This window comes from Mobula hypostoma, chromosome 29 (assembly GCF_963921235.1).
Source record: "Mobula hypostoma chromosome 29, sMobHyp1.1, whole genome shotgun sequence".
Classification (NCBI taxonomy): domain Eukaryota; kingdom Metazoa; phylum Chordata; class Chondrichthyes; order Myliobatiformes; family Myliobatidae; genus Mobula; species Mobula hypostoma.
Window position 1 is genome coordinate 29165450 of NC_086125.1, and position 22641 is coordinate 29188090.

The 22641-nt window shown below is 42.1% G+C and overlaps 1 protein-coding gene across 4 annotated transcripts in view; it reads right to left on the reverse strand.

Annotated features, from left to right (window-relative positions):
* zgc:158403 (tetratricopeptide repeat protein 39A) overlaps positions 1-22641 on the reverse strand; it is a 123141-nt gene that overhangs the window by 23037 nt on the left and 77463 nt on the right. For all 4 annotated transcript variants that reach the window (XM_063035937.1, XM_063035936.1, XM_063035935.1 and 1 more), the window contains exons 9-12: positions 21707-21815; positions 19385-19452; positions 15948-16007; positions 14273-14434 (exon numbers count right to left, since the gene is read on the reverse strand). In XM_063035937.1, the coding sequence (XP_062892007.1) occupies positions 14273-14434; positions 15948-16007; positions 19385-19452; positions 21707-21815 (399 nt within the window). The remainder of the gene's footprint in view (positions 1-14272; positions 14435-15947; positions 16008-19384; positions 19453-21706; positions 21816-22641) is intronic.

The window sequence follows — 22641 nt, forward strand, 5'->3', positions numbered from 1 at the left end:
TTTTGGGCCGAGACCCCTCAACAGGACGTTTTCTAAACGTTGCCTGTTTATTCCTTTCCATAGATGCTGCCTGACCAGCTGAGTTCCTCCTACATTTTGTGTGTTACTCTAGATTTCCAGCATCAGGCAGCAGAGTAGCATAGCGATTGGTGTCAACGGCACTGGTTCAGTTCCTGCCACTTGCTGTAAGGAGTTTGTATGTTCTCCCCATGACCACATGGGTTTCCTCCCACGTTCCAAAGATGTACCAGTTAGTAGCTTAATTGGTCACGTGGATGTAATTGGGCAGCATGGGCTCGATGGACTGGAAGTGCCTGTAACCATGCTGTATCTCTCATTCAATAAAAATAAAATTAATTCTGCAGAATCACTCATGTTTATGACCTGTTCAACATGTGTTTATTTCTTCCCATAATCGCATGGCCATTATATATCACTCAGCCTCACCTGGTCCCTAAGCTGGGTCAGTTAGAAGTCAAGCTTGAAAAGGAAGGCTGCAGAATCCCTGGCAGATAAGAAAAAGGCAACAGCTAGAAGATTCAATGAGTCAAGGGTAGGCATGAGTGACTGGTCCCTGTGTGGCGATGTGTGGGACTATAGGACAGAGCACTCCTAAATGAATCCATGTCTGTATTGACCATGGAGAAGGACACATGAGCTGATGAGATCAGGGGAGGGAACAGGATTTCTTCATGGACAGTCCCACCATGGGCACCAGCCTCCCCACCATCCAGGGTATATTCAAAATACAATGCCTCAAGAAGTTGGCATCCATCTCCAGGACATGCCCTTTTCTCATTACCACCATCAGGGATGAGGTACAGGAGCCTGAAGACCAGCACTCAATGTTTTCAGAACAGCTTCTTCCCCTCCACCATCAGATTTCTGATCAGACAGTGAACCAACCCTTTCTCACGATTTTTGCTCTCGTTTTGCACTACTTATTTCATTTAATCAACATTTGCCCATGATATTAAACCTAATTTTGATTCTTCACAGCCGATCTAGACGTATGTTAGGAGAGCAAAGAGGATCTCTCCCTTCCTTAGCCAGAGGCAAGGTGCACGAAACCGAGAGGATGGCTGATTTTGTGTCTTTATTTACGAAGGGCTGGAACGACCAGTGAACAACTAAACGGTGAAACTAACGTCAGTGTTGAGAAAGTTGCTGGACAGGATTCTAAAGAACAGGATTTATTTGCATTTGAACGGGCGAGGGCCGGCCAGGGCGACACGGTAGCACCAGCAATCACTGATCTCCAACAAGAGAAAATCTGCAGACGCTGAAAATCCGAGCAACACACACATGCTGGAGGAACTCAGCAAACCAGGCAGCCTCTATGGAAAAGAGTAAAGTCGATGTTTCAGGCCGAAACCCTTCAGCAGGACTGGAGAAAAAAAGCTGACGAGTAGATGTAAAATATGGAGGGAGGCAAGAGAGGACCACCGAGTGATGGGTCAGTAAGGAATTTGTACATTCACCCCATGACTGCGTGGGCTGCCTCCAGGTGTACCTGTTTCCTAAAATGTGCAGGTTAATGTAGTTAAGTTGTGTGCTATGTTGGAGCCAGTACATGGTGGAACTTGTGGGTTACCCACAGCATAATTTTCATTGATTTGATCTGACCCAAACAACGCATTTCACTGTATAAAACTAATCTTTAATCCTCAAGGGACAGTCAGCATAAGTTTGTGTGCTGGAGAACACGTCTCACAAATCTGAGATTTGTTTCAAAGAGGTCCCAGGAGGATTGACAAGAAGGCTGCGAGTGAACGGCTGATTTCCGGAGCGACAGCAGTTTTTACCACTCGGGGTAAAAGAGAGGCAAGACTGCGTAGGCGCATGACATCAGCCAGTAGAGTGCGAAAGGTTTAAAAAGAAGACCGCCATATCCACTGGGCAGCGGAGTGAGAGGCAGCAGAGTGATAGGGCTTTGGCTCAATGGGCTTAGGCAGTAACGGGACGAGGCGAGGTAGGTTTACCTGTGTTATTTGCAGAAAGGAGGAAGTATGTGTGTGAGGCTGGTGTTCTGTGTCAGATGTGGGAGGTCCTGGAGTTTCACAGCCTCCCAGATGGCCGTATCTGCACTAGGTGTGTCAAGCTGCAGCTCCTAAGGGACTGAATTAGGGAACTGGAGATGCAGCTCAATGACCTGGTCAGGGAGAGCGAGGAGGTGATAGAAAGGAGTTATAGGGCAGGTGGTCACACCAGGGCCACGGGAGACAGAAAAAGTTGGTCACAGTCAGGAGGGGGAAGGGGAAGAGTCAGGTACTAGAGAGTACCCCTGTGGCTGTACCCCTTGACAATAAGTACTCCTGTTTGAGTACTATTGGGGGGACAGCCTACCTGGGGGAAGCAACAGTGGCCATGCCTCTGACACAGAGTCCGGCCCTGTGGCTCAGAACGTAGGGAAAGGAAGAGGAAGGCAGTAGTGATGGGGGACTCTATAGTTAGGAGGTCAGACAGGTGACTCTGTGGATGCAGGAAAGAAACTCGGATGGTAGTTTGACTCCCAGGTGCCAGGGTCCGGGATGTTTCAGATCGCGTCCAAGATAACCTGCAGTGGGAGGGAGAACAGCCAGAGGTCATGGTACATATTGGTACCAATGACACAGGTAGGAAGAGGGAAGAGGTCCTGAAAAGACTACAGGGAGTTAGGAAGCAAGTTGAGAAGCAGGACATCAAAGGTAGTAATCTCAGGATTACTGCCTGTGCCACACGACAGTGAGTATAGGAATAGAATGAGGTGGAGGATAAATGCGTGGCTGAGGAATTGGAGCAGGGGGCAGGAATTCAGATTTCTGGATCATTGTGACCGCTTTTGGGGCAGGTGTGAACTGTACAAAAAGAACAGGTTGCACTTGAATCCCAGCGGGACCAATATCCTAGCGGGGAGGTTTGCTAAGGCTACTGGGGAGAGTTTAAACTAGAATTGTTGGGGGGTGGGAACCGAACTGAAGAGACACAGGAAGAGGAGGTTGGCTCACAAATAGAGAAAGCTTGTAGACAGTGCGAGAGGGAGGATAGGCAGGTGATAGAGAAGGGAGGCACTCAGACTGAAGGTTTGAGATGTGTCTATTTTAACGCAAGGAGTGTTATGAACAAAGCGGATGAGCTTAGAGCGTGGATCAGTACTTGGAGATATGATGCGGTGGCCATTGCAGAGACTTGGATGGCTCAGGGACAGGAATGGTTGCTTCAAGTGCAGAGTTTTAGATGTTTCAGAAAGGACAGGAAGGGAGGCAAAAGAGGTGGGGGCGTGGCACTGTTGATCAGAGATAATGTCATGGCTGCAGAAAAGGTGGACACCATGGAGGGATTGTTTACGGAGTCTCTGTGGGAGAAGGTTAGGAATAGGAAGGGGTCAATAACTTTACTGGGTGCATTTTATAGGCTGCCCAATATTAACAGGGATATTGAGAAGCAGGTAGGGAAACATCCTAGAAAGGTGTAATAATAACAGAGTTGTCGTGATGGGAGATTTCAATTTCCCAAATATTTATCGGCCTCTTCTTAGAGCAAGGGGTTTAGATGGGGTGGAGTTTGTTAAGGTGTGTTCAGGAAGGTTTCTTGACACAATATGTAGATAAGCCTACAAGTGCAGAGGCTGTACTTGATTTGATATTGGGAAATGAACCTGGTCAGGTGTCAGATCTCTCAGTAGGAGAGCATTTTGGAGATAGTGATCATAATTGTATCTCCTCTACAATAGCATTGGAGAGAGATAGGAACAGACAAGTTAGGAAACAGTTTAATTGGGGTAAGGGGAAATATGAGGCGATCAGGCAGGAAATTGGAAGCTTAAACTGGAAATAGATGTTCTCAGGGAAAAATACAGAAAAAATGTGGCAAATGTTCAGGGGATATTTGTGTGGAGTTCTGCACAGGTATGTTCCAGTGAGACAGGTAGGGGACAGGTAGGGTACAGGTAGGGTCCAATGGTAGGGTACAGGAACCATGGTGTACAAAGGCTATAATAAATCTAGTCAAGAAGAAAAGCTTACAAAAGTTTCAGAGAGCTTGGTAATGTTAGAGATCTAGAAGATTATAAAGCTAATAGGAAGGAGCTTAAGAAGGAAATTAGGAGAGCCAGAAGGAGCCATGAGAAGGCCTTGGTGGGCAGGATTAAGGAAACCCCAAGGCATTCTACAAGTATGTGAAAAGCAAGAGGATAAGATATGAAAGAATAGGACCTATCAAGTGTGACAGTGGGAAAGTTAATTGGAGGAAATAGCAGAGGTACTTAAAGAATACTTTACTTCAGTATTCACTATGGATAAAGATCTTAGTGATTGTAGTGATGACTTGCAGCAGACTGAAAAGCTTGAGCATGTAGATATTAAGAAAGAGGATGTGCTGGATCTTTTGGAAAGTCGCCGGGACCGGACGAGATGTACCCCAAGCTACTGTGGGAGGCGAGGGAGGAGATTGCTGAGCCTCTGGTGATGATTTTTGCATCATCAGTGAGGACGGGAGAGGTTCCGGAGGATTGGAGGGTTGCGAATGTTGTTCCTTTATTCAAGAAAGGGAGTAGGGATAGCCCAGGAAATGATAGAACAGTGAGTCTTACCTCAGTGGTTGGTCGAGAGCCCTGTTGGTAGCTGATGGTGTAACATCATTTTGGATTGCTCCTACCCTATTTACTTTATTGTCTCCTACCAATTTTTTTTTGAAACCTTATTATAATACTTTCATACTGATCTACTATGGCTGGGGAAAAAACAAAAGCTTTTGCAAAAGAAAGGGAAACAGAAGATGAATCCCCAGTCACTTTGGATTCAATCAGTGACTTCCTTAAACAGCAAAAATCAGAATTTTCTGAGGAGTTTCAACGACTTAATAGCAAATTGGATACAATTCAACAAACTTTAATTGAGCATGAGAACCGAATTCAGGAAAATACTGCAAAGCTGTTGACACTTGAAGAGGATGTTGAAGATACAATTAAACTCTGCAAAGAGTTATCTTTATCCAATGAAAAATTGATGAAAAGGATTATCAATCTAGAAAATAGAAACAGGAGAAATAATTTGCGAATTCTGGGTCTTGAAGAATCAATTGAAGGTGCTGACCCTACGAAGTTCTTTGCAAACTTTCTGAAGCAGCTATTCCCTGTTTTATTCACTTCCTGAACCTAAGCTTGATCGAGCATATCACTCGACAACTTCAAAGCCACTGTCGACGGCAGCAAGACCTAGGTCAGGCATTTTAAGTTTTCATGAATTTCGTATTAAGGACCTTTTAATTCGCCGTACCCGTCAACAAGGAATGATCGATTTCCATGGTTACAAGGTCAGATTGGTGGACTATTCGCCTGAAGTTATGGCTGATCGTATGAAATATAACAAAGTTATGTTGGAACTCTACAATAAAGGATTTAAACCATCTCTTCATTTTCCCGCCCGTCTGGGTATTGTTTTGAAGAACAGATTGCAAAAAAGAAGAAAGTCGGTTGAAGACGCAAAAGAGTTTCTGAAGGCTGAAGTCTAAAACCGTTACATTTCTTATTTGATCAATTTTTTCTTCTGTTAATATGAATTTGAAATAAGGTTTCAATAAGCTTACGTTTTGGCTGTTCATATATTGTCGTGTTTTTTATTGATACTTTTTTATTACATCCTTTTTTGAGGCTTTATTTTAATATATCTTTCTTTGAATTTGTTTAAATTGATCCTTTTATATTTTTGAATACTGAGTTATTTTTCTTTTTATGTTGTGTCTTGGTAGGGACATAATTGATCTTGAAGGACTGGAGTTCCTGTCAACAGGATTTTTTGGGGAGGGAACTTTTTAGTTGTTAGCTCACTGACTGTCTATTGGTCAGCCTTCTGGCTTTGGGTGGGGGAGGGACTAGGGCCTATTTCTCTCTGGGAACTGTGTTGGGTTGATTATATGATTGTCTGCTTGACTACCTTACCCTACGCTTTGCTTTCTAGTTTTTATAACTTATGGCCAGATCTTTTAATTACATGATGATTGGTATTTAAAATGGTTCAAAATATTAACTTATTTAGTTTGTATGTGAAAGGGCTGAATCACCCCATTAAACAGAACAAAGTGCTTTTATTAAAAAATTAAAAGCACCCATTATTTTCTAACAAGAAACGCACATACGCAGCTGTGATAGCTAATGTTTTTTTTACTCAGTGGAAGGGTATGCAATTCCATTCTTCATTTCATGCAAAATCACACGGAGTTTCGATTTTTGTAGATAATACAGTTTCTTTTGTTCAGCATAAAGTTGCTTGGGATCCTAATGGTCGATTTGTTATTGTATCAGAGAGTTTAGACAGTAAATTGATCGTTTTTGCTAATGTATGTGCCCCCAACATAGACGATCCAGGATTTTTTGAAGGTCGATTTTTGTTTTTGCCAGATTTGTGTACTTACACTCTTGTGATGGGAGGAGATTTTAACTGCTGGTTAGAATCCAGTATTAGATCGCTCGTCTGCTATACTAGCCACACTCAATAAATCAGCTTTGTTTATCCAATCCTTTCTAACTAAATGTGGTATAGTTGATGTTTGGCGTTTTCTTCATCCGATGGACAGGGAGTATTCTTTTTTCTCTCATGTCCATCATTCTTATACCAGGATTGATTTTTTTTTTTATTGACAGTCAAATGATTCCATTGGTTCAATCGATCGAATATAAAGAGATTGCTATTTCTGACCATTCTCCTGTACTTTTATCTTTAAATCTTCCTGGTCCTATCCCTATGAGTAGATTTTGACGATTTAATTTAACTCTGTTATCCGATAAGGACTTTTTAAAATTTATGGAGAATCAAATTACTCTTTTTTCGAAGAAAATACGTTGCAAGAGATGTCCAGTCTTATTATATGGGATACTTTTAAAGCATATATCTGGGATCAAATTATTTCTCATACTGCAAACATCATTAAAAAAGTTAACAAAGGGAGAAACAAACTAGCTAATCAGTTAAAACGACTGGACCATAAATATGCTTCGGTACTCAATCCTGAAATATGCAAGAGACATATTGAAACCAAAACTAAATATGATCTTCTTTTAGTGTATCCAATTGAAAGCCAGCTTTTAAAAGATAGAAGTCAATTTTATATTCACAGAGATAAAACTGGTAAGTTACTGGCTAATCAATGGAAGCCATTTATAGCCAAGCAGCAAGCAGCAAATTACAGAAATACATAAAATTAATGGGGACATGACAACTAACCACTTTGAAATTAATGACACTTTTAGGGAATTTTATTCCAACTTGTATAGTCCTGACTCTGTTAATGATAATATTGCAATGAATAATTTTTTAGATCAATTAGATATTCCTAATCTTTCGATAGATGATCATAGGCAATTGGATCAACCTATTTCCCAGGAGGAAATTGCTCAGGCTATTTGAGAATTGCATTCTGGGAAATCCCCAGGACCCGATGGATTCTCTGGAGAGTTTTATTAGGCTTTTTCCTCCTTGCTTATACCACATTTATGTCCTACCCTGACAAATTCCTTTAAGATAGGAAGGTTACCGCAGTCTTTTTAATGAAGCTTCCATTTTGCTAATTTTCAAAAAGAATAAGAATCCTACTGAATGTTCTTCGTATAGACCTATCTCTTTATTCAATTTTGATACTAAAATTTTATCTAAAGTATTGGCTCGCATACTTGAAAATATTATATCCTCTATAGATTCTGATGATCAGACAGGATTTATTAAAAATCGACATTCCCATTTTAATATACGACGTTTGTTAAATGTTATGCATTCTCCATCTAAGGAAATTCGGAATGTGTGATATCTTTGGATGCGGAGAAGGCCTTTGACAGAGCTGAATGGAATTATCTTTTTACATCCTTAGAAAAATTTAAATTTGGACCTAATTTTATTCATTGGATTAAATTACTTTATTTATTTCCCTCCGCTCGGGTTTTTACTAATCTTCATTATTCTAAACCCTTTATACTCCAACGTCGGACTAGACAAAGTTGTCCTTTGAGCCCTCTGCTTTTTGATTTGGTATTAGAACCCTTAGCAATTGCTTTTCGAGAGTCTAAAGAGATTACTGGTATTTTAAGGAGAGGAACTATTCATAAAGTGTCATTTTATGCTGATGACTTATTGCTTTTTATATCTAATGTTATAACTCTTTACCATCTGTGTTCCGTTTACTGACTAATTTTAGTCAGTTCTCAGGATATAAATTAAATTTACATAAGAGTGAACTGTTTCCTTTAAACAATTTAATACCAACTGATATTAACCTTCCTTTGAAAATTTTGAGAAAACAATTTACGTATTTAGGAGTAACAATTACCAAGAATTATAAAGATCTATTTAAGGAATTTTTTTTAACTTTAATGAATTATATTTAAAAAAACACTTTCTAATTGGTCGCCTCTCTCTTTAGCACTGATTGGCCAAATTAATTCTATTAAAATGAATATCTTACCTAGATTTATATACCTTTTTCAAGCTGTGCCTGTTTTTATTCCTAAATCTTTTTTGACTCTTTTGGATTCAATTCTTTCTTCCCATAAATGGAAAATAAAAAACCTCGAATAAATAAAGCTCACCTTCAAAAAACCAAACAGAATGGAGGCTTTGCCTTACCCAATTTAGGTTATATTATTGGGCAGTTAACATACAAAATATTACGTTCTGGATATATTACATTGACCATGAGAATTGTCCTATATGGGTCTTTTTGGAAGTTAACTCTTATGAAATTTTCCATTATTTCTTTACTTGGATCCTCGCTTCCTTTATCTTTAAATAAATTAACTGACAATGTGGTGGTCAAACATACTTTGAGGATTTGGTTACAGTTTAGAAAACATTTCGGTTTATTGAGATTCTCCCTCTCGAGTCCCATCTTTTCCAATTGTTTTTTTAAACCATCTATAATTGACTTATCTTTCAAAGAATGGGATAGATTGGGTATTAAACGATTTCAGGATTTGTTTGATGGAGGGAATCTCTCTTCTATTGTGCAACTTTCAATGAAATTTAACCTTTCCAATACCCATTTTTTCCGTTACCTACAGATTAGAGATTTTTTAAGATCTCAATTACATACATTTCCTACAAGTCCAGATAAGAGTATTATAGATACAATTTTTAATCTGAAATCCTTTGACAACGGTTCAATACCTTACATTTACAGTCTGCTGTTGGGACTGAAAAAGGCTTCTTTAGATAAAATTAAAGGAGACTAGGAGAAGGATTTACAGATTTTCATATCTGAAGAGAGCTGGAAGATTATTTTAAAATTGATTAATTCTTCATCATTATGTGCTCATCATTCTTTACTACAATTCAAAGTGGTGCATAGAGTTCATATGTCAAAAGACAAGCTTTCCCGTTTCTGCACAGATATTTTCTCTTACTGTGATAAATGTACTAATAGAGTGGCCACATTAATTCATATGTTTTGGACATGACTGAGCCTTGAAAAATTTTGGAAAGATGTATTTCAAACTTTTTCTGCACTTTTCAATGTCAGCTTTGAGCCCAACCCTTTGACTGCCTTGTTTGGTATTGTTGAGGATAGTGCTACAAAATTGAAGCCATCTAATTTGCAGGTATTGGACTTTATGTCTCTTATGGCCAGGAGGGCGATCTTGCTCAAGTGGAAGGAGGCCGCCCCGCCCACTCATGTTCAATGGCTATCTGACGTTATGTTGTGCCTTGATCTAGAGAAGATTCATTGTTCGACTTCTGATTCGAAACATGATTTTCTAATGTTATGGGGACCCTTTCTGAGTTATTTTCATAATCTTTGAACTGTTATTAAAGTATGGATCTGAGCCATTATAATAATATTATGTGGTAAGGTTTTTTTTTCTTCTCTTTTTTTTCCACCAACCAGCTCATTTTGGTCATGAGGGTAGATTTTTTTTTTAATAAAATAAAATTATTTTATTTTATTTCATTTCATAATGCAATTTTTTTTTCCTACATGATTGATTTGGAATATGGGATACTGTGATCATATTACTGTGATTTAAATGAAATGTAATTCGTATTACTTACTTGTATCCTTATGAATTTTGTATTTGTATTCATGCAAATTATATAATATTAATAAAAATATTGAAAAAAAAGTGGTTGGTAAGTTAATGGAGAAGATCCTGAGAGGCAGGATTTATGAACATTTGGAGAGGTATAATATGATTAGGAATAGTCAGCATGGCTTTGTCAAGGGCAGGTCGTGCCTTATGAGCCTGATTGAATTTTCTGAGGATGTGACTAAACACATTGATGAAGGAAGAGCAGTAGATGTAGTGTATACGGATTTCAGCAAGGCATTTGATAAGGTACCCCATGCAAGGCTTATTGAGAAAGTAAGGAGGCATGGGATCCAAGGGGCCATTGCTTTGTGGATCCAGAACTGGCTTGCCCACAGAAGGCAAAGAGTGGTTGTAGACGGGTCATATTCTGCATGGAGGTCGGTCACCAGTGGAGTGCCTCGAAGATCCTTACTCTTCGTGATTTTTATAAATGACCTGGATGAGGAAGTGGAGGGATGGGTTAGTAAGTTTGCTGTTGACACAAAGGTTGGAGGTGTGGATAGTGTGGAGGGATATCAGAGGTTACAGCGGGACATTGATAGCATGCAAAACTGGGCTGAGAAGTGGCAGATGGAGTTCTACCCAGATAGGTGTGAAGTGGTTCATTTTGGTAGGTCAAATATGATGGCAGAATATAGTATTAATGATAAGACTCTTGGCAGTGTGGAGGATCAGAGAGATCTTGGGGTCTGAATCCATAGGACGCTCAAAGCAGCTGTGCAGGTTGACTCTGTGGTTAAGAAGGCGTATGGTATATTGGCCTTCATCAATCATGGAATTGAACTTAGGAGCCGAGAGGTAATGTTGCAGCTATATTGGACCCTGGTCAGACCCCACTTGGAGTACTGTGCTCAGTTCTGGTCACCACACTACAGGAAGGATGTAGAAGCCATAGAAAGGGTGCAGAGGAGACTTACAAGAATGTTGCCTGGATTGGGGAGCATGCCTTATAGGTTGAGTGAACTCGGCCTTTTCTCCTTTGAGCGACAGAGGATGAGACGTTACCTGATAGAGGTGTATAAGATGATGAAAGGCGTTGATCATGTGGACAGTCAGAGGCTTTTTCCCAGGACTGAAATGGTTGCCACAAGAGGACACAGGTTTAAGGTGCTGGGGAGTAGGTACAGAGGAGATGTTAGGGGTAAGTTTTTACGCAGTGAGTGGTGAGTGCGTGGAATGGGCTGCCGGCAACGGTGGTGGAGGCAGATACGATAGGGTCTTTTAAGAGACTTTTGGAGAGGTACATGGAACTTAGGAAGATAGAGGGCTATAGGTAAGCCTAGTAATTTCTAAGGTAGGGACATGTTCAGCACAACTATGTGGGCCAAAGGGCCTGTATTGTACTGTAGGTTTTCCATGTTTCTATGTTTCTAGGGTGGTAGACATTGACTTCTTGGATTTTAGCGAGACCTTTGATAAGGTCAAGAAAGGCAGGCTGGTCCAAAAGATTAGAAGACACAAGATCCAAGGAAATTCACCTGGTGGATGGATACAGAGAGTATAGTCGAGGTTTGTTTTTCAGATTGGAGCCCTGTCACCAGAGGTGTGCCACAGGGACTGGTGCTGGGTCCTGGATTCTGTATTTGCTTATCCTTATTCATTCCCCTGATCTCACCAGCTCCCATGTCCTCCATGATGAATACAGACAAGGATTTATTTAAGACTGCCCCTTATCCTGTAGTCCCACACATCACCACAAGGGAATCTACTCTCTCATACTGTACCTTTTTCCTCAATATACTTACTGAATCTGCTTGCTGTCTCTCTTAATAGTTTAAATGAGAATGCAGTTGATATGATTAATATTCACACATGACACCAAATTCAGTAGTATCGTAGTGGATCATGATGAAAGATGCCTAAAGTTACAACTGGATACTGATCATCTGGGAAAGTGGGCAAATGAATGGCAGATAGAGTTTAACTCAGACAAATAATGCGTTCATACACGGTCAGGCCACATTTAGAGTATTGTGAGCTGTTTTGGCCTCATATCCAAGAAAGGATGTGCTGGCATTAGATAGCGTCTGGACAAGGTTCATGAGAGTGATCCCTGGAACGAAAGGCCGAGGAGCACCCACTCGGTCTGGGCTGTACTCGTGGAGTTTCAAAGAGAGGTGGGATCGCATCGAAAACAATCACATTTTGAAAGGCATGGAGAGGATGTTTCCAATCGGGGGAGAGTCTAGGACCAGAGAGCACAGCCTTAGAATACAATTCAGAGATGAGGAGGAACTTCGTTAGACAGAGGGTGATGAATCAGTGGAATTCATTGCCGCAGACAGCTGTGGAGGCCAAGTCATTGGGTATATTTAAAGCAGAGATCGATAGGTTCCTGATTAGTCAGGGTGTCAAAGGTTACAGGAAGTAGTCAGGATAGAATGTCCCACAGACTTGCTAGGCCAAATGCTGCTCCTATGTCTTATGGTCTTATCCTGGGGAACAAAACGAAGACAGGACTTAAGACACTGAATGGGAGGGAGCTAGAAACTGTTGTTGAGCAGAGAGAATTGGGCATGGTCACCTGAAAATGGGAATACAGATAAGTAGAGTAGAGGAGAAAGTGTTTGGCACTGCGTTGTGTTGTCACCTTACAGATGTACAAAATGTTGATTGGGTCACATTTGGAATATTGTCTGCAGTTCTGATTGCCACATGACAGGAAGGAAGTAATTAAACTAGAGATGTGGAGAAAAGATTCAGATGTGGAGAAAGAGATTGGATGGGTTGGGTCAGTTTTCACTGAAGTAGAGGATGAGAGGTGACATAAAATTAAGAGAGGCATAAGTACTGGAGGAGGTCAAAATCTTTCTCCCACAGTAAGGGTGTTGAACAGCTGAGGGCATAGATTTACGGTGAAAGAAAATCAGGGGGGTACCTTAGTGTAGCAGTTAGTCAAGTTGTATTATGGTGCCAGCAATCACTGTTGGGGTTGTGGCCGTGCGGGTTCCCCCACATTTGGGGTTGTGGCCGTGCGGGTTCCCCCACAACATACACAGGTTGGTTAGAAGTTGTTGACATGCTACTGAAAGCGAGGTGACACTTGCAGACAGTCCCCAGCACAATCCTTGCTGATTTCATTTGATGCAAAGGATGCATCTCACTGTATGCTTTGATGTTTCAAGGCATCTGAGACAAATAAAGCTAATCTAATCTAATGTCATCTAATATAATGTTTCACACAGAGTCGTTGATATCTGCAATGAGCTGCCAAGGGAGTTGGTGGAAGGAGGGACTGTAACAACACTCGGGAGGTGCCTGGATGGGTCCCTGAATGAACGGGGCATAGAGTGATGTGGAATTAATGCAGGCAAGTGGGTTTCATGTAGATAGGCATGATGGTCAGCACAGATGGTGGGCAGAAGGGCTTGTTTCTAGGCTGTGTGATTCTATACCTAGAAAATAGTTACTGGGGGCTGGAGTTGTTTCAGTGAGACAGAAGCTGAGGAGAGAATTAACAAGTAACATAAATCAATGAGGGGACCAGACAGAGAGAGCAGGAAGGATATAAATTCCTCGGCAAAGGGAACATAGAACGGCGTGGTAGTGTAATGGTTAGTGCAATCACTTTATAGCACCAGCTATCACCGATGAGGGTTCAATTCCCACTGCTGTCTGTAAGGAGTGCGTACGTTCTCCCCATGTCCGCGCGAGTTTCCTCCGGGTGCTCTGGTTTCCACCCACATTCCAAAGACGTACGAGTTAGGGTCCTTGTGGGCAGCCTCCAGCACAATCCTTGCAGATATGATTTGCCACAAGCAGCACATTTCTCTACAAAATAATCACAAGGGATTGTACCGATGCTGGAAATCCAGAGTAAAACATGCAAAATGCTTGAAGTCAGGAGGTCAGGCAGCATCTATGGAAAGGAATAAACAGTCGATGTTTCGGGCCAAGTTCTGATGAAGAAACTCAGCTTGAAGCATCGACTGTTTAATCTTCTCCATATATTTCACTGTATGTTTCATTAGATTTAAAGAATGAGAACAAGGATTAGAGGGAAGTTGAGAAAAGATGTTCTTCACCCAAAGGGTGCAAGAGGCAGAAACCATCTCCACAATTAACATGGCTGGATGTGCACTCCAACCACTGACCTCCAGCCTGAGCTGTCAGCCAAGATGCACTTCACCTCTTTATCGAGCAGCATGGATGCAGGCTGAATGACCTCCCCCATAAGGCAAGTGCTGAGGACAGCCCTCTGCCGCACCCAAAGTCCCTCACCTTAGACCAGCGGCTCTCTTTGCTGAGGAGGTCTGCGTAGAAGTAAGCCATCTTCCACAGCCGCTTGTAAGTGAAGCACCACATCAGCTCCCAGTAACACATGTGGTGGAACTGCTTCCATTCCTGCTGCGCTGCACATCCCTCCTCGAACCTCTGGATTGCCTGTGTGGAACACCACAAAACTCACCTTACCACAGAGCTCCCTCCAATGGGACAAAACCACAAGCCCAACCGCACTTGTGGTACCATGTACAACTGGGCAGCATGCTAGCACAACGCTATCACAGCACCTGCGACCCAGGTTCAATTTCCACTGCTCTCTGTAAGGAGTCTGCACATTCACCCAGCGGGTTTCCTCTGGGTGCTCCAGTTTCCTCCCACATTCCAAAGATGTATGGGTTAGTAGGGCAATTGGTCACAGGGATGTGACTGGGCAACAGGGGCTCGTTGGGCTGAAAGGGTCTGTTACGGTGCAGTAGCACTAAATAAAACAAATAAATAAATTCTGGCTGCCCCAATATCAGAAGGTGGAGGCTTTGGAGAGGATGCAGAGGAGGTTCACTAGGATGCTGCCTGGATGAGACAGTATGACCTACAAGGAAAGGTTGGTCAAACTGGAGACTCAATGGAGACCTGATCAAACTATCTGAAATTACGAAAGGCAGGCAGAATTTTTCTCCCAGCATTGAGAATGCATTTAACATGAAAGGGGGTAGGGTTAAAGCAGATCTGTGGGGCAAGTTATTTACAGAGAGTGGTGGGTGCCTGGAATGTGCTGCCAAGGCTGGTGAAGGAGGAAAATGTGACGGAGGTGTTGAAGAGTCTTTTAAACAGATACATGAATGAGCAGGGAATGGAGGAACATGATTCATCTGCAGGCAGAAGACATAGATAGGGGAAGACTGCCGTGATGCCTGCACTCTTCCGATCCAGGTCTGTCTTTGCTCTCCATGCCTTTAGTTGTCAAGGACATAACTTTTATTTTTGTAATCCTTCTCTGAAGCATCTTCTCCACAGAAAAGGCATTACATAAATCCATGTTGCTGCTAACTGGTCTGTGGACATCATTCTTCTGCTATTGAGAGAAGTCAACAAGATAATTGGGCTGTTAATGCACAACGTACACCCTTCACCTGCTGTTGAAACTATCCACTGGGGGTCCAGTAGTTCTCACTGGAATTTTGAAGAATGGGAGGGGACCTCAATTAAACCTATCGAATATTGAAAGACCTAGAAAGACTGGATGTGGCAAGGATGTTTGCAATAGTGAGCAAGTCTACGGCCAGAAGACACAACCTTAGAATACAAGGACACCTCTTTAGAAGAGAGACGAGGAGAAATTTCTTTAGCCAGAGGATGGTGAAACTGTGGAATTCGTTGCTACAGATGGCTGTGGAGGCCAAGGCATTGAGTACACTTAAAACAGAGATTGATAGGTTCCTGCTTAGTAAGGGTGTCAAAGGTTACAGGGAGAAGGTATGAGAATGGGATTGACAGGGATAATAAATTATCCATGATGGAGCAGACTCAGTGGACTGAATAGCCTAATTCTGCTCCTATGTCTGATAACGTTAGTGAATGATCCCACAACCAATGACTGGATAACTATACCAGTCAAAAACTGGGAGATTGCCCAATCCCCTCAACAACACAAACACACAGAAAAGGTTCTGACCTTATCGAGATTTCCCTGGATTTCTTCTATTCTTCCTGAAAAGAACAGGAATATTGCACTCTGCGGGAGAGAAAAACAGCACAACATGATCTCACTGTATCTGAGGTGGTGAGGTAGAGCGGTAGAGGAGCTGGGAAAGGGGAAAATGGGTGACGGGTGTAGAGGAAATGACAGGAAGCAGGGAAAGGGGAACTGGGGTTCAAGTATACAGACTTTGACTCTGATGGTTATCTGTGTAAAGTTTGCACATCCTCCCTGCCACTTCAAAGTCCAGCTTCTTCCCACATCCAAAAGCCCCTTTTTGTTCAGGCTTTTATCTTGAAATATAGCCTTCCCAACTTTAATTATGAAATTCAGTTGGACCACATCAGGGGGGAAGCCAATTTGTTTTTCACTCAGATTGAACTACAAATACATAATCCTGTGTTGTCTTTGTTACATTTGTGCCACTGAAAATCATCTTTTTACTTACTCAATTGTATGTGTGATTGCTGCCTAAATGAAGCAGCCCAGGATACAGCTTGGACTCGCGTGTTCAGTCGAGCAAAGTCTGGTGTACTGCTGAATTGCATACTTTCTACTTCACACTCAAGGGGCATAGTATACCCTTAGTGTTTAAAGTTCAAAGTAAATTTATTATCAGTGTATGCAAACCTTATACAATGTTAAGATTAATTTGGAAGGTGAAATGGCCACTGAGTAGATCACCCTGAGTGTACGTGATGTTCGAAGAAACAGGACAGTTGATGAGAGAAAATAGGTTAGAGAGAAATAAATGGGGTCCCATGAGCTGTCTGAGGCTGAAAGGCCTTTTTCTAGCTTCTGAAACAATGACAATCATCTTAAATCTGGCTCTGCAGCTCACCAGCACAGTTTCTCCCCATTTTTACCCACTCGCTTGTCACATGACCCTGACCATCAATCCCTGAAATCACAGTCCTTCGTCGACAGACTGAGTGTGGACAAGATGTATCAGTGATTCCACTCACAGTTAACAAAGGCTCCCGTCACTTGCAACTCAGAGGTGGAAGGGAGTTTTGTGCAAGGGAGCCGCACATTGCGCACAGATCTGTAACCCTGAGTATTGCTGGTGGTTATGATGGGAAATGAGCTGTAACTACATTAGTCAGACTGCCCCTCAGCAGAATGTGGTTCATTCAACTCACAGGAGGTGAGAGAGGCAAACATCCCAAACTCACCTAAACAAAACTGAAAAAGCTGTAAGCACTCAGTAGGTCAGGCAGTGTCTGTAGAGAAAGAAACAGAGCTAACATTTCCGTACAAAATCTCATTGTTGGGATCATTAGGTTCTTCATTCTGACAAAAGTTGAGAGTTGAAACATTGACCATTTCTCTCTCCACAGACACTCGCTGAGTGTTTCCAACATTGTCGGCTTCTGATTTCCAACACCTGCAGTTTTGGTGATTTTGATTCTCAAATTTATTCATTAGTAATGTCCATTGTGGAAGCTTTGGCGGATGCAGAGGTTTACCAGGGCATCAGCCTCCCCACCATCAAGGACGTCTTCAAAAGGTGATGCCTCTGAAGGTGGCATCTATCACTAAGGACCCTCATGCCCCTTTCTCAATACTACCATCAGGGAGGAGGTGCAGGAGCCTGAAGATGTACACTCAATATTTTAGGAACAGCTTCTTACTCTCCACTATCAGATTTCTAAACGGTCCATGAACTCATCAACACTAACTCACTGTTTTGTCCTCATCAGGGGATCAGAGGTGGAGAGGGTCAGCAACGTTGAATTCCTGAGTGTCCACGGTCCGGCATTAACTGCCGTTAGGAAGAAAGCACAGCAGCACCTCTACTTCCTTAGAAGCTTACAAAGATTTAGCATGTCATCTATAAACGTGTCATGGAGAGTATACTGACTGGCTGCATCATAACCTGCTATGGAAACACTGATGCCCTTGGATGGAAAAACCCATAAAAAGTAGTCGATACAGCCCAGTCCATCATGGGTAAGGCTCTCCCCACCAAGGAGTATATTTGCGTTAAGCCCTACCACAAGAAAGCGGCATCCATCAGCAAAGACCTCCACCATCCAGGCCATGCTTCCTTCTCACTACTGCCATCGAGGAGTTGGTACAGGAGCCACACCACCATGTTCAGGAACAGTTATTACCCCTCAGCCATCAAGGGATAACCACACTCAATTTCACTCACCCCATCACTGAACTGTTCCCACAACCTATAGACTCACCTTCAAGGACTCTTCATCTCTTATTCTCAATATTTATTGTCTATTTACTCACTATTTTTTTCTTTCTTTTTGTATTTGCCCTGTTTTTTGCCTTTTACAGATTGGGTTGTCTGTCCATACCACTCGGTACGGTCTTTCAATGGTTCCAGTGTTTTCCTTGTATTTGCTATGAATGCCTGCAAGAAAATGAATCTCACGGTTGTATATGGACTGTGATAATAAATTTACTTTGAACTTTTTTGCACTATATATTTATATATTCTTATTGTAATTTATAGTCATGTTTATTTACTGCATTGTGTTGCTGCCACAAAACAACAAATTTCACGACATTATGTTAGTGATAATAAACTGACTCTCTGATGCTGTCTGGATTAGAAGCCATTAGCTATCAGTTGAGGTTTGACAAACATTGGACATTTTCTCTGGAGTAGCCGAGGCTGAGGGGAGATCTGGTAGAGGTTTGTAAAAATTGAGAGTCATAGATTAGACAGCCTGTATCTTTTTCCCCCAGGATCAAAATGTCTAAAACCAGACGGAATGTATTTAAGATGAGAGTGGGTAAATTCAAATGGAGATATTTGAGCCAAGTTTTTTTTACAGAATGGTAGTGCCTGGAGTGTGCTGCCGGGGTGGTAGTTGAGGCAAATACAGTAGAGGTGCTCAAGAGGCGTAGATAGGATGTGCAGAGAATGAAGGAATATGGGTTTTGCATAGGAAAAATGGATTAATTTACTTGGGCATCTGATTACTAATTGAATTAGTTCAACACAACATTGTCGGCTGAAAAAATCTATCCCTATACTATACAGTTCTCTTGTCTCTGGAGAAGAAAAACTGATCCCACACCACCAGTTATTACCCTATAACCATCAGGTTCTTGAACCAGTGTGGATAACTTCACTCACCTCAACTCTGAACAGACTACACAATCTACAGACTCACTTTCAGGGACTCTACAACTGATATTCTCAGTATTATTTATTCATTCTTTTATTTGCATAATTTGTCTTCTTTTGCACATTGGTGGTTTATCAGTCTTTGTTTATGCAGTTTTTCTTCCCCATAAATTCTATTCTATTTATTTCCCACTAAATACCTGCAAGAAAATGAATTTCACTGTAGTATACAGTAACATATACGTACTTTGATAATAAATTTACTTTGACTTTGGAGAGTCCCTGAGAATGATTAAAAAGCACAAGGTGAGGCTCCCACCTTAGGGTATCGTGTGAGATAAGGCTGAAGTAGAACCACTGCATCCGTGACATCGTCCTCACCCGTTCCTGTACCAAGATAAAACAAAAGGAGTTGGCACAGGATTTCAGACCCTGGCTGCTCGGTGGATCTGCTGATCCCAGAGAAAAGCACTCGAATACACCCTTCTACTTCCGGGGAAGTTCCACAGGGAAAGTGCAGCCACGGAGAGATGGAGCAAACAAACAGGCCCTTCAGCCCACTGGGTCCACGCCTGCCATCAATCACCTATTATATTTTTACATTCTCATCAATTCTTTCTAAACCCTGCCACTGATGTTTACATGTGAAGTATATTTACATGTAAATTGCACTCCATGTAAACGCAGTCATATTTACATAAAGAGTATATCACTACTTTGCTCTATTTATGCACTATTTTATATATCTATCATAACTTAGGAGTACAACTGATGCACTATCATTACTCCAAAAGACTGGAAGTAGAGTAAATACTGAAAGGTTTTTATTAACAGTAAATGGACCAACGTCCATGCTGAGTATCTGTCCTGGACTGAGAGAGGAGCAGTGACACAATCGCCTTTATTCAGGGTCTGTGGGAGGAGCCACAGGAGCAGTCAGCAGAGGGGAGTGTCCAGGCACGTCCAGACAGGTAACCCAGTTACAACCTATATACATGGTTTACCACAACAACAAAACTACACATTTGTCAGTGATAATAAACCTGGGTCTGATTTTGAATTGGTGGCAGCCAGCTACCTTACCAATCCACACAGCTCTGGGATGTGGGATGAAACTGCAGCACTCAAGAGAAACCCATAGGGTAATTGGGAGAACGTGTAGACTCCACACAGGCAGCACCCGAAGTCAAGATCAAACCCAGGTCTCTGCTGCTGTGAGACAGTGGCTTTACTGGCCTTGCCTCTCTGTTGCCCTGCATCGGCCACTGAGTGGCTAAGGAAATTCCTCCTCATCTCTGTTCTAAGAGGACATCCTTCTTTTCAGAGATGGTGCCCTCTGGTCCCAGACTCTCCCACTACAGGAAACATCCTCTTCATCTCCACTCTTTCTAGGTCTTTCAATATTTGATAGATTTCAATGAGATTCTCCCTCATTCTTCTAAACTCCAGCGAGTACAAACCCAGGGCCATCAAACACTCCTCATACACTAACCTTTTTATTCCCAGGATCATTTTCATAAAACTTCTCTGGACCCTCCCCAATGCCAGCAGATCCTTTCTTAGATATGGTGCCTAAATCTGCTCACAATACTTCAAATGAGGAATGCCTTATAAAAGCTCATCACTATGTCCTTTTGTTTATATTCTAGTCCTCACAAAATGAATGTTAACATTTCATTTGCCATCCTTGCTACCATCTCAACCTGCAACCTCTTGCAAAAACCTGGCTTCAGGAGAACATCCACCTACAGGCCATGGCACTCTGGGACATGGGCTTTTTTTTTTATTTCTTTTGAAACTGTAATTTTTTCTGCTGTCATAATTATACATATGTGCTACATGTGCTGTGTATGACTGTTGTTTCTACGTTTTGTACCTTGGCCCCAGAGGAACACTGTTTTGCTCGGCTGTATTCATGTGTATGGTTGAATAACAATTAAACTTGAACTTGAACTTACCCTCAGAGAATCCTGCATGAGGCCTCCCAAGTCCCTTTGCACCTCTGATTTCTGAATTTGCTCCCTGTTTAGAAAATAGTCTATGCCTCTATTCCTTCTACTGAAGTGTATGACCATATACTGTATTCCATCTGCCATTTTTTTCTTGCCCATTCTCCTCATCTGTCCAAGCCCTTCTGCAGACTCCCTACTTCCTCAAAACATCTGTCCCTCCACCTATTATTGTATCATTCACATCACTGGCAATGGAATCTTACTGTGCACTAACCACCAACTACCTGCCCATTATTACTACCCTGACCAGTGAGAGGTGCCAAGATTGTAACCGAACATGCCTTCTTCTCACTACTACCATCAGGAGGGAGGTACAGGAGCCTGAAGGCACACTCAAGGTTTTAGAAACAACTTCTTCCTGTCCGCCATCAGATTTCTGAACGGTCCACAAATCCATCGACACAACCTCTCTATTTTGCTCTATTTTCCACTACCAATCTATACGTACCTTATAATTTAGAGTATATATTATGTATCATTTTATGTACTGCTGCTGAAAGAAACAACAAATTTCACACGCCAGTGATAATAAACCTGATTCTGCAGTTTTTGTACAGGCACAAGAGTTAGTTCCTTATAGTCCACACGGAGACAATTCTGATGACACAAGTGTTTCCCTTTACACTTACCAAGTATGAATGTCAGGAAGGTGTGATAACACAGCAGCAGCATAACGCATAAAATGGCTCGGATATTGGGAACCATCACTCCATCGTGTAACTGCGACAGACCATATTCCTGTGGGAAAACTAATCATTATCAGTGAAAATTAACCATGCTCAAGCCAGCAGTTTAACCTCTCACTTCAGCAGTCTGAAGTGCCCACCTGCTTCAAAACAGGCTTCAATTATACTGGTGCCCAAGAAGAATGTGGTAACCTGCCCCAGTGATTATCGTCCAGTAGCACGAAGAGCCACTGTGAAGTGCTTAGAGAGGTTAGTCATGAAGCACATCAACTCCTGCCTGAGGAGTGACTTGGATCCATTCCAACTAGCAAAGGTGCATACATCGGGACACTCTTCACTGACTACAGCTCAGCATTCAATAACTATCACCTCCTCAAAACTAATCACCAAGGCCTTGATACCTCCTTGTGCAACTGCCTCCTCGATTTCCTCTTTGCAGACCCCAATCAGTTTGGATTGGGAATAGCTTTTCCACATTCACCACCAGTACAGGTGCAACCCAAGGCAGTGTGCTTAGCCCCCTGCTCTTCTCTCTTTACACCTATGACTATGAGGCTAAGTACAGTTTCAATGCCATATTCAAGTTCAATGGTAACCACTGTTGTATGCTGAATCAGCATAGAGAACGGAGATTGAAAATCTGGTTGAACGGTGCCACAACAGCGAAACCAAAGAGCTGATTAATGACTACAGGAGGAAGAAGCTGGAGGTGCATGAGCCAGAGCTCATTAGGGGATTGTAGGTGGAGAGGGTCAGTAACTTTAAATTCCTTGCCGTTAGCGTATCAGAGGATCAGACACAGACCTCCCCACTACTGAGAACTGGAGCGCTGGCACAAGAAAAGAGCATCCAGCATCAAGGACCCCCACCATCCAGGC